General features: G+C 45.9%; 1 protein-coding gene across 4 annotated transcripts in view; it reads right to left on the bottom strand.

The window, feature by feature from the left end:
- The window catches only part of NCLN (nicalin), a 47,409-nt gene that overhangs the window by 12,839 nt on the left and 21,809 nt on the right, over window positions 1–12,761 (bottom strand). For 2 of the 4 annotated variants that reach the window (XM_070931881.1, XM_070931882.1), the window contains exons 6-9: window positions 10,339–10,442; window positions 10,141–10,229; window positions 5,837–5,976; window positions 2,256–2,446 (exon numbers count right to left, since the gene is read on the bottom strand). In XM_070931881.1, the coding sequence (XP_070787982.1) occupies window positions 2,256–2,446; window positions 5,837–5,976; window positions 10,141–10,229; window positions 10,339–10,442 (524 nt within the window). The remainder of the gene's footprint in view (window positions 1–2,255; window positions 2,447–5,836; window positions 5,977–10,140; window positions 10,230–10,338; window positions 10,443–12,761) is intronic. The other 2 variants (XM_070931883.1, XM_070931884.1) reach the window with 1 other exon arrangement.

Below are 12,761 nucleotides of genomic sequence, written 5' to 3'. Positions count from 1 at the left end.
GTGTTCCATACTGTGATGCAGTATGTGAGGACACCTTCTGTCGTGGATCAATAGAAAGAGGTCATCAGCTGTTGTTCCACCTGATTTTTTTTCTGCAGGAGTCTACGGAAATGAAGTCTCTGTTGGGCCTTGCCAATCACCAGGGACGTGTTGTTTTTCCATGTGAGATCTTAACTAATGAGCACTCCCAAGAATTTAAAAGAGGAAACCCTCTCCACACAGCCCCCCTCGATATATAGGTGGGGGCAGGTTCCTCTCTGTGCTTCTGGAAATCTAGCACCATCTCCTTTGTCTTGCTAGTATTTAGATGCAAGTTGTTTTTTGAGCACCATGCGGATACCCTTCCGGACTTCTTCCCTGTATGAGACCCCGCACCGTTGTGTCATCTGCAAACTTTATTACGATGTTGGATGGATCAGAGGATATGCAGTCATGTGTGTACAAGCGAGTACAGGTAGGAGCTGAGCACACAGCCCTGAGGGGAGCCTGTGCTGAGCTTCAGAGTGGAAGATGTAAAGGAACCAACCCTTACTGTTTGTGGACGATCCGTCAGGAAGTCTTCGATCCAGTCACAAGAGAGGGGAGGGAAATTCAGATCAGTCAGTTTTTCAATGAGAATGCCTGGTAAGATGGTATTAAAGGCCGAGCTATAGTCTATAAAAAGCATTCTGACATAATTCCCATGAATTGTGACCACTTATGACCACTTCTCACACTTACAACCACTGCCATAGTCCCATGATCATGTGATCAGAGTTCAGATACTTGGCAACTGGTTCATATTTATGACGGTCGCAGTGTCCCGGGATCATGTGATCCCCTTTTGCAACCTTCTGACAAGCAAAGTCAATGGGGAAGCCAGATCCACTTAAGCAAATCGGTTACAACCTTAACAACTGCAGTGATTCACTTAATAACTGTGGCAAGAAAGGTCATAAAACGGAGCAAAACTCATTTAATACGTGTAGCCCTCAACTTACGACTACAATTGAGCCCAAAATGTATGTTAAGTGAAAATTTTGTTATGCGAATTTGTCCCACTTTACGACTTCCCATATCCGTTAAGTGAACCACTGCAGTTGTTAAATTAGTAACCTGGCTGTTAAGTGAATCTGGCTTCCCCCCATTGACTTTGCTGGTCAGGAGGGTGCAAAAATGACTCCTGAAGACGGCAACTGTCAGAAATATGAGTCAGTTGTCAAGCACGTAAAATCACGTGACCATTGGGATGCTGCAATGGTCGTGAATGTGAAAAACGGTCACAATTAGTCACTATTGTCGGGGCCGTTGTCACTTTGAATGGTCACTGTTGCAAGTCGAGGACTACCTGTTAACTGTTTTGCTCAACGACAGAAATCTGGGGCTCAACTGTGGTTGTAAGCCAGGGGTCTCCAACCTTGGCAACTTTGTAAGACTTGTGGATTTCAACTCCCAGAATTAAAGTTGCCAAGGTTGGAGACCCCTGTTGTAAGCTGAGGACTGTAAGCCGAGAGTTGTTGTAAGCCGAGAGTTGAAGTCCACAAGGCTTAAAGTTGCCAAGGTTGGAGACCCCTGTGGTAAGCTGAGGATTGTAAGCCGAGAGTTGTTGTAAGCCGAGAGTTGAAATCCATAAGTCTTAAAGTTGCCAAGATTGGAGACCCCTGTTGTAAGCTGAGGATTGTAAACCGAGAGTTGAAGTCCACAAATCTTAAAGTTGCCAAGGTTGGAGACCCGTGTTGTAAGATGAGGATTGTAAGCCGAGAGTTGTTGTAAGCCGAGAGTTGAAGTCCACAAATCTTAAAGTTGCCAAGGTTGGAGACCCCCGTTGTAAGCTGAGGATTGTAAGCCGAGAGTTGTTGTAAGCCGAGAGTTGAAATCCACAAGTCTTAAAGTTGCCAAGGTTGGAGACCCCCGTTGTAAACCGAGGATTATCTGTATTTTGAAAGCGGCTATCTTTTTTGTCAATTTACCTATGTCTGTGTGTGCATACCTAAGCACCCTCACAGCCCTATTGGTTCAGCCCTTCAAGTTCTCTTGACAGACAGGCCTTTGGGAGCGTGGCAGCATGGAGGCTCTTCTCATTTTTCCCAACCTCCCATCTTGGAGAGATGAAAGAAAACAGAGGGAAGAAGCAACCAAACCTGGATCCTTTTCAGCCTGACGTGCCTCAAGGGGACAGTGCCCTTCTCAAGGCAAGAGGGGGGGGCAGCACAAAGTCTTCCCCACCCAGCCCCCTCTTGCCGACCCATCGGTCCATGCAGCGCCTCCTTCCTCACCCAGCAGCTGACCTGACGTCCATGATGCTGTTGCGCAGGCCGTCGCGGTGGCTCTCCAGATGAGAAACCGTGAAGGCCGGGAGGCGACGGATGGCGAAGCGTTCGTGCTCCCAGGCCAGCATGTCTTCGGCCAGGTTGATCTTCTTGTGCACCATGGAGAACCTCACCTCTGGGAAATGGTGGGCAATGACCTGGAGATGAAACAGAAGGTAGACAACAGGGTCAGGAGAGGAAGCAGTGCACGCTGCACTGTTCTTCCAGAGGAACTATAACCAATCAGAATAGAGCTAGAAACGACCTTGGAGGTCTTCTAGTCCAACCCCCTGCTCAAATAGGAAACGCTATATCATTTTAGACAAATGGCTGTCCAATCTCTTTTTAAAAACCTCCAGTGAGGAAGCAGCCACAACTTCTGGAGGCAAGCTGTTCCACTGGTTAATTGTTCGGACTTAATTCCAGGTTGCTTCTCTCCTTCTAGTGCTTTGGAGAATAAGTTACGCCCTCTTCTTTATGGCAGCCCCCCAAATACTGGAACACTGCTATCATGTCCCCCCTAGTCCTTCTTTTCTCTAGACCAGCCATACCCAATTCCTGCAACCATATATTTTTGTCTCCAGGCCTTTAATCATCTTAGTTGCTTCTTCTCTGCATTTTTTTCCCCCCAAAGTCTCAACATCTTTTTTGTAATGTGGTGACCAAAACTGGATGCCGTATTCCAGGTGTGACCTTACTGAGGATTTATAAAGTGGTACTAAGACTTCAGGTGATTTTGATTCTATGCCTCTGTTTATGCAACCGAGGATTGTATTCGCTTTTTTGGCTATTGCCACACACTGCTGGCTTAAAAAGAATCAGTGCTGCAGAGTCCTTGATGCTGTCTGAGCTTGGTTGTTTCCTTGCAGATTTCATTACTCAACTATTCCAAAGGTGTTTTTTCCAAAGGGCAACTGGATTTTTAAAAGGTTTTTTTTCTTGAAAGCGTTTCGCTTCTCATCCCTAAGAAGCTTCTTCAGTTCTAACTCACTGATGGGGAAATGGAAGGATTGACTCCGGAAGAACCTTCTTCAAGCATTACTTGATCTGTTGTGTGGATGTTTGGATGGTGTAGGGGTGGGGAATTTAATTAATCATCATCATCATCATCATCATCATCATCTTATTATATTTGGAGCCCTTGGAGCAATACCCAAAGGGCTACCCCGCTATTTAGAAATTCTAAATTTGCCAGACTTGAACATTTTGACTCTACAAAAAACCACCTTACTCGGAACAGCTTACATCCTCCGACGATACCTTAACAGTTCCTAAGTTCTTGGTTAGGACTCGAGCTGCTGAGCTATTAACCAGCCTCAAAGGCTGTGAATCTCACTAAAGATTAAATAATAATAATCTTTATTGTCATTGTATGTGTATTTACTTAAATTTACTTAACACCCAAAGACCAGGTCCCATACACATAATCCCCAAACACACTCCCACCCACCACAATTCCCCACCCCTAAACCACCCAAACATCCACACAACAGACCAAGTAATACTGTCCAACAGCTCACTGATGGTGGAATTTGTGGTGGGTGGGAGTGTGTTTGGGGATTGTTGTGTGTGTTGGAACTGGTCTTTGGACATTAACAACTGGGAAACCTTGACCTCCGATCGTTCAGCTTGGAGGCTAAAGACGCAGCACGGCCTTCTCCAATTCGAAGAGACATTTGTTCGGCAGGCCGAGGCAAAGAGGCAGTCCCGGAACCAGCGGAATCTGGGGTCTGGGCAGGGGACAGAATGTATCTGCCCTCAGTGTGGAAGGGATGGCCACTGTCGAATTGGCCTTTTTAGTCACACTAGATGCTGTTTTAGGACCTCTTTCCAGAGCACAATACCATAGTCTCTTGAGACTGAAGGATGCCAATGAATGGTATACTGTGTATACACGTACAATGACAATAAAGTTATTATTTATTTATTTATTATTTATTTATTTATTGTTTATAAATTCAATTTATATGCCGCCCTTCTCTGGAGACTCGGAGCGGCTTACAATGCGTTAAGCAATAGCCTTCATACTTTTGTATATACCTGCTTAGTAGGGCTAAGCTTATTATTATTCTTGGATGAGAAGTGAAATGTTTTCAGGGGAGTAAAAAAAAAAAAAAACAAGAAAATTTGGAAAAAGCACCTTTTGGACAAGCATGATCTGAATGATTTGAGAATCTCCACAGACATTACCCAACTAGGTAACATCAACATTGTGAGGGTTTGCTCCATTTTTATACAGTAGTTTGCCCTGCCAATGTTGTTGGGTGCGTGTGTGGTTTTTTTCCACCCCCTAGTAGTTCCCTGATTGGGGTATTGTTTTCTCTTCATTTGTCTGGTGTTAATCTCTGCTTATCTGGGTGTTGGCTTTTGGAGAGAATCCTGGCCTTTTTGTTTCCTTCTTCGCTTTTTTTATGTTCTCTTCTGAATGGTGTGAATTTCTCCTCTATGAAGAGCTTTGCATCCATTCCTCTTTAAGCAGTCAGCAGATGGAGCTATTGCTCTGGGCATTACAGATGGCAATAGTAATTATATCCCACTTCACAGTGCTTTTACAGCCTCTCTAAGTGGTTTACGGAGTCAGGACACGGCCCCCACAATCTCAACTTACAACAGTTCATTTAGTGACGGTTCAAAGTTAAAACAGCACTGAAAAAAGTGACTTGTCACCATTCTTCAGTTACCACCTTTGAAGCATCCCCATGATCACCTGATCAAAATTCAGATGCTTGGCAACTGGTTCATACTTATGACCCTTGCTATGTCTCAAGGTCACGTGATCCCCTTTTGCGACCTTCTGACCAGCAAAGTCAAGGGGGAAGCCGGATTCACTTAACAACCGTGTCACTAACTAACCAACTGCAGCGATTCACTTAACAATCGTAGCAAGGAAGGTTGTAAAATGGGGCAAAACTCACTTAACAAATGTCTCACTTAGCAAAAGAAATTTTGGGCTCAACTGTAGTCGTAAGTCGAGGACTACCTGTATAGATAGTCCTTGACTTATGTCTGGCTGCTTAGCAACCGTTCAAAGTTATGAAGCCTCCAAAAGGTATTTATAACCTGGTTCGGAAGCTCCAAAGGGCACCCAAGCAGTCACATGATGGCATTTCGCTCGCTCCGCAACTGGGCTGCATTTACAGCTATTTCCCGCAATCACGTGACCGCGATTTATGACATCTTCTTGCCAAGAAATTAGCATTTGTTTCTGAGTTTCAGCAAAAATGCCTTCAACACCGAATTTATTTAACGACTCTGGATTCACTTAACAACCATGGTGTTTTGTTTAATGACTGCTGCAAAAAAAACCCCATAAAATTGAGTCGGCTACATGATGACTTGCTTTATGACCATTATGGGCTCCATTAGGGATGTAAGGCGAGGACTAACATAGCATGCTGGCTATGAAGAGATCTGCCTCACTCTGTTGTTTCCTACCGTAGCTTCCCGGAGGAGAGCGGGGGGGCAAGGGAAATCCACCAACCCAGGCCAGGGAAGGAGGCAGCTGCTACCCCAGCCGTCATCCCAAAGGGATCCCACCTCCCTCTTACCTGTTCCAGCTCCTTCAGAAAGGTGTGCTGAAGAGTCCCTTCTTTGGGAGGCTTGGAGACGTGTAGGTGAAGGCTGTTGCCTCTCCCCAGAGTGTCCAGGCAGAGGACAAACGCCACATTATCCTGCAGCAGACTGAAATCTGGAATTAAGAGAAAGCTACCATGTTTTCCCGAAAATAAGACATCCCCTGATAGTAAGCCCAATCGGGCTTTTGAGCGCATGCGCTAAAATAAGCCCTCCCCGAAAATATTTAAATGCATGTGCAGACGGTCCCCACCATTTCCTCTTGTTAGGGTTAGGGCAGGGGTCTGCAACCTTAAACACTCAAAGAGCTATTGGGCCCCATTTCCCACAGAAAAGAAAACACCAGGAGCCACAAAACCCTTCCTGTGCCTGGCTATTTTTTGAGTGGCCAGCATATGTAATTATGTTGAATTAAATGTTCTGTTTTCTTCTGAAACTTTTATTTTCTTGGATTTATCCATGGTTGGCCTACCAGGGGTTGAAAAGCTCAATAAATCGCGTGCTGGCTGGTGTCACACATTGGTGGCTGTGACGCAGATTTTGAGTGACAGGGAGCCACAGCAGAGGGGTGAAAGAGCCACATGTGGCTCCAGAGCCGCAGGTTGCTGACCCCTGGATTTTGTATTTTTTGTACCCCTGGGATAGGGAGACAGAGCTGGAAATCAGGTAAGATGGCAAGAGGAGCCCCGTCTTGCTCCACGCACCCCAAAATAATAAGACCTCCCTGAAAATAAGGCCAAGCGCTTATTTCAAGGTTAAAAAAAAAAAAGACAGGGTCTTATTTTCGGGGAAACACGGTACACAATTACAGGCAGTCCTTGAGGCCCAACAGTTTGCTTAGTAACCGTTCGAAGGTTCAATGGCACTGCAAAAAAGGGACTTAACGACTATTTTTCACCCCTAGGACCGTTGATCACACAATCAAAATTCAGACTCTTGGTAACTGACTCGTATTAATGACGATGGCAGTGTCCCCGGGTCACGTGATCCCCCTTTGGCGACCTTCTGACAAGAAAAGAGCCTTGGTGGTACAGGGGTTTAAAGCACCCTGTTATTAAGCTGGTTATTAAGACCAGCTGCCTGCAATTACTGCAGGTTCGAATCTCGCCAAGGCTCAAGGTTGACTCAGCCTTCCATCCTTTCTAAGGTAGGTGAAATGAGGACCCAGTTTGTGGGGGCAATAAGCTGACTTTGTATAAATATACAAAAGTATGAAGGCTATTGCTTAACGCATTGTAAGCCGCCCTGAGTCTTCGGAGAAGGGCGGCATATAAATCAAATTAAAAAAAAAAAAAAAGTCAATGGGGAAGCCAGATTCACTTAACAACCGTGTCACTCATTTACCAACTGCAGTGAATCACTTAACAACCGAGGCAAATGGGCAAAGTTTCACTTAGCCACAGAAATTTTGGACTCAACTGTGGTTGTAAGTTGAAGACTACCTGTTATCTGTAACACCACCAAGAAATAGGCCTTGCTCACGCTTGGGGCCTCAAATCTGGGCACGGTGGCAGGTTTTTAAGGCCTTATGAAACGCCTGCAGGATCGAGACCAGCAGGAAGAATGTTCCAGAAAGTGAATTTTACAGTACAAAGGGGTCCATATTCCAACCCTATCAACCTGCATTCTTTAACAACTGATAAGACCTCCTGTCTAACCGGATGAACAGGTAGAAACAACCGGAGAGAGAGACTGCCAAGCCATGAAGGGTTTAAAACCTTTTGAAGCAGGGGTCTCCAACCTTGGCAACTTTAAGCCTGGCGGACTTCAACTCCTAGAATTCAAAGCAAAGCTGGCTGGGGAATTCTGGGAGCTGAAGTCTGCCAGGCTTAAAGTTGCCAAGGTTGGAGACCCCTGCTTCAAAAGGTGACAATCGGCACCTTGAATCGCACCCAGGAGCCCACAGGCTCATGCAGCTCATGGATAGTGGTTGTCTCAAAGGTGTTTTTTTTTTTCCCGAGAGGCAACAGGACGTATCTGGTTTTTCTTTGGAAGACGTTTCGCTTCTCATCCAAGAAGAAGAGCTGAAGAAGCTTCTTGGATGAGAAGCGAAACGTCTTCAAGGAAAAAACAAAGAAAGTCCAGTTGCCTCTTGGGAAAAAAAAAGCATCTTTTTTTTTAAATTATTTTTTTAATTTGATTTATATGCCGCCCTTCTCCGGAGACTCAGGGCGGCTTACAATGTGTTAAGCAACAGCCTTCATACTTTTGTATATTTATACAAAGTCAGCGTATTGCCCCCACAAACTGGGTCCTCATTTCACCTACCTTAGAAAGGATGGAAGGCTGAGTCAACCTTGAGCCTTGGCGAGATTCGAACCCTGCAGTAATTGCAGGCAGCTGGTCTTAATAACCAGCTTAATAACAGGGTGCCTTAAACCCCTATACTACCAAGGCTCTCTCTCTAAATCTTATTTGATTTATATGCTGCCCTTCTCGGGAGACTCAGGGCGGCTTACAATGCGTTAAGCAATAGCCTTCATACTTTTGTATATTTATACAAAGTCAGCTTATTGCCCCCACAAACTGGGTCCTCAATCTTTGGGACAACCATAATCTTGGATGGCTGAGAATCTCCACAGACATGGATCATAGTGTTTATCTGGGCCAAATCACTGGCACCATTTTACGACCTGCACTTCCACATTCTGCACTGGTACCCAGTCCTCGACTTACGATCACAATCGAGCCCAACATTTCTGTGGCTAAATGAGACATTTGTTACATGAGTTTTGCCCCATCTTACGGCCTTTCTTCCCACAGTTGTTAAGCGAATCACTGCAGTTGTCAACTTAGTAATACAGTTAAGGGAATCTGGTTCCCCCTTTGACTTTGCGGGTCGGAAGGTCGCAAAAAGGGATCAAGTGACTCCGGGACACTGCAACCGTCGTAAGTATGAGTCAGCTGCCAAGCATCTGAATTTTGATCTCGTGACCATAGGGATGCTGCAGTGGTTGTAGGTGTTAAAAACGGTCATAAGCCACTTTTTCCGTTCTAACTTTGAACGGTCACTAAGCAAGCTGTTGCTAAGTCCAGGACTAGGACCTGTACTTGAAGCTTCTGAATGGACTTCAAGGGCAGCCCCAGGTAGAGCATATTGCAGTAATCCAGGCAGGAGGTCACCAGGGTCTAACTGACAGTGAACAGGGCCTCCCAAAAGGTCACTTACAGGTTGTCTTCATCTTACAATTATTTGTTTAGCGACCGTTCAAAGTTACAACGGCACTGAAAAATGTGACTTATGACCATTTTTCACACTTTTTCACACCATGATCAAAATTCGGTCATGGGATCAAAATCTGCTTGGCAGTCGACATGTTTTTTTTTAAAAAAATAATTTTTATTCAACATTTACATCTTTTAAAATCCTTGTTACATTTTTACAGCTTTCTGATACTGGCATCTTTGATAATGTCTATTTTATCTTTTAACCAACTATATACACATACGTTTTATATATTACTTACTAATTTCTATATTCACTACAATTTGTACCCATCTATTACACACTAACTATTTCGCTCCTCTCCAATATCCCCTCTTAAATTTATACATTAATTTTGGATTCTTTCTCCAACCAGTTATACCATCTATTCCATGTCTCGTAATAAATCGTTTCCTCTCGGTCTTTCAGTTCCATTGCTAATTTATCTGCTTCTGCACATTCTAGCACCTTTTTTATGATCATCGTATTTGATGGAGCAAATCTGTGTTTCCAATTTTGTGCAAATGAAATTCTGGCAATTGACATATGTTAAGGACAGTGGCACTATCCTGAGGTCATGTGATTACCATCTGTAACCTTCCCAGCGGGCTTCTGACAAAATCAATGGGGGAAACCCAGATTCGCTTAATGACTTATTCACTTAACGACTGCAGGAGAAAAGATCGTAAAATGGGGGCAAAACTCCCTTAACAACGGTCCGGCTTAGCCAAGGGAATGTTGGGCTCAATGGTGACCATTAAGTCGAGGATTATCTGAATTCGCTTTATATATTGTTTTGTTTTGGGTTCTCATTTGACAGGGTGGCTTAACCTATCGTTAGCCTCTCTGACGAGATGGGCAGCCATCAAAATCAAATTAAAAGGAATAAATAATTGAAAAATGAAAAGCGAGGAATGTCATCAAGCTCATTAATAGCTATAAGAGGTCAAGTTATACCCTCTTCTGCCACTTTAAGCTGGTTGCCAGGCTTCCATCCAACAGCCCCTTTCCTAGGCCAAATCTTTCTCCATAAATCCCAAGCATATCAAAGAATGCAATAATCTCCATTCACACCTGTGTGATCCAGGTTGTCTTCCAGCCACCTCTTCGTCCCCTGATAGTTAAACTTGCCGCCTCCGGATGCAAAGAACAGCAAGTTGTACCTGCGCAGAGAAGAGAACGTGGCAATGGATACATTTCTATTGGAGAATTCGCATCCACCACCTTGCCTCGTGCGGGGTTTCCCTACCCCAAAGCCGATCCCGTTCTTACGCGGCGTGGGTCCTCTTGTACGTGTAAAGCCGGGAGAACAACCTGGCGAGTTCTAAGAGTACCGCGACCCCACTGCCGTTGGAGTCCGCCCCGTGGGACAGCCACTGGAAGGTAAAAGAAGGTCTTTAGTCAAGGATGAGCAGGGAGATTTGGGAATTTAAGAGCAGTACCAATAAAGGAGAATATCTGTTAGCTCAGGGTCGAAATGTGGGGGGCCTTGGTGTTCTCTGAGCTTGGTTGTTTTCTTGCAGATGTTTCATGACCCAACTAGGTAACATCATCAGTGCTAGAAGAGGGTGAGATTTGTGGGGAGGAGGACGATGGGGGACAAGGAAGAAGGGAGGGTGAGGAAGAGGAGGAAGAGAAGAGGAGGGGAAGGAGGAGAAGGAGAAGAAGAGGAGGAAGAATGGAGGAGGTGGAGGAGGAGAAGGAGGAGGAGGACGATGACGAGGAGGAGGAAGAGAAGAAGACGACAACCACCACCTCCACCTAACTAGGTAACATCATCAGTGTTAGAACAGGATGAGATTTGTGGGAAGGGGGAGGAGGAGGAAGGAAGGAAGGAAAGGAGAGAAAGAGAGAGAGAGAGAGAGAGAGAGAGAGAGAGAGAGAGAGAGAGAGAGAGAGAGAGAGAGAGAAAGACAGACAGACAGACTGTGGGGTCCTTGGTGCTCTCTGAATTTGCTTGTTTTCTTGCAGACGTTTCATTACCCTAACTAGGTAACATCATCAGTGCTAGAAGGTGGTGAGATTTGTGGGGAGGAGGATGGTTGCAGTGTCCCGGGGGGTCACACGATCCCCTTTTGCAACCTTCGGAGAAGCAAAGTCAATGGAGAAGCCAAACTCACTTAACAACCACGTTACTAACTTAACAACCGCAGCGATCGGCTTAACGTACGTGGCGAGGAAAGTCGTAAAATGAGGCGTAATTCACTTAACAACTGTCTCGCTTAGCCACATAAATTTGGGGCTCAGTTGTGATCGTACGTTGAGGACTACCCGTGTTGGCATACAAATCAGAAATCCTAAACGGAACGAAGCATCACGCTGGGATGTGCAAAACGTTATGTACACAAACTATGCAGGGCTGGTTTTCAGGGAGGGGGAAGGTGTCCAGGTGTGAATGAAGCCCAGGGTTTCCTTCTGGATATTTAGAATAGAATAACAAGAGTAGAAAGGGACCTTGGAGGTCTTCTAGTCCAATCCCCTGCTCAAGCCTGAGACCCTATACTCGTAATGGCGAACCTATGGCACACGTGCCACAGGTGGCACACGAAGCCATATTAGTGGGCATGCCAGCTTAGCTCTGGGGCGCATGCACGCGCCGGCCAGCTGATTTTCGGGCCTTCTGGGCCCATCAGAAGTAGGGAAACAGGCTGTGGAGGGCCTGAGGGTGGGGGGTGGGGAAGGCCCGTTTTTCTTTCTTACCTGGCTCCAGATCCTCTCTATGTATCTCGGAAGGGCGAAAACAGCCTTCCCCACTCCCTTGGAGGCCCTACGGAGGCTGAAAGGGCCCATTTCCCGACTCCCTGTGGGACAGGAAGTGACGGTTTTTGCTGTCCCCAGCCTCCAGAGACTCCTAGAGAGGCTCCTAGAGAGGTTCTGGAGGCTGGGGACAGCAAAAAATGTCACTTTCTGTCCCACCGAGAGTTGGGAAATGGGCCCTTTCAGCCTCCGTAGGGCCTCCACAAGGGAGTGGGAAAGGCTATTTTCGCCCTTCCCAGATAAATAGAGAGGATCTGGAACCAGGTAAGAAAGAAAAACGGGCCTCCCCCTCCCCCCCAGGCCCTCCAGAGGCAGGAAACAGCCTGTTTACCTACTTCTGGTAGTACTTTGGAGAATAGTTTGACCCCCTCTTTTTTGTGGCAGCCCCTGAGATACTGGAACATTGCTATCATGTCATTTGTGTCCATGGAAGGAACCCCCCCCCCCAAAGGCTGAATCTTGACTGGGATGGAGAAATAAAAGCAGGAAAGAAACAAGGATGGGGGGGGGATTTCCTTAGCAACAGTACAATGGGGGGGAAAGTGGGGCACAGAAGCACAGGGGTCACGCAGAGGAGCAGTGCAACACGCAGACACGCCGCACCAGCCGTGAAACATGCCTTGTTCCCAAACCCAGACCAAGTTAAAACACTCCTGGTTCTTTTACAGCCAGATTGCAGGAGTTTGGCAGAACATTCAGGAGATAAACAGTTTGTTTAAGATTAGAAACGGAACGTATTTTCCATTCTGTACAAACCCCCGTCCTGCAAATCATCCTGAAGGCTACCGTCTAATATTCCTCCCCTTCCCTTGGTTAGGTCCCCTGGAGTTCAAGGGGACGGATGAATCCAAGGATTCAGCCTTGGATTTAGGGATGGTTCCATTCAAAAGACCAGGTGTGGGCAGCTTTACACCTGTGGACTTCGACTCCCAGAATTC

Source organism: Pituophis catenifer, unplaced genomic scaffold (genome assembly GCF_029215685.1).
Source record: "Pituophis catenifer annectens isolate HBS135680 unplaced genomic scaffold, rPitCat1.0.hap2 SCAF_1, whole genome shotgun sequence".
In the NCBI taxonomy this organism is placed as follows: Eukaryota; Metazoa; Chordata; class Lepidosauria; order Squamata; family Colubridae; genus Pituophis; species Pituophis catenifer.
The sequence above is the reverse complement of the archived record's forward strand: the minus strand, read 5'-3'. Positions and strand labels throughout refer to the sequence as shown.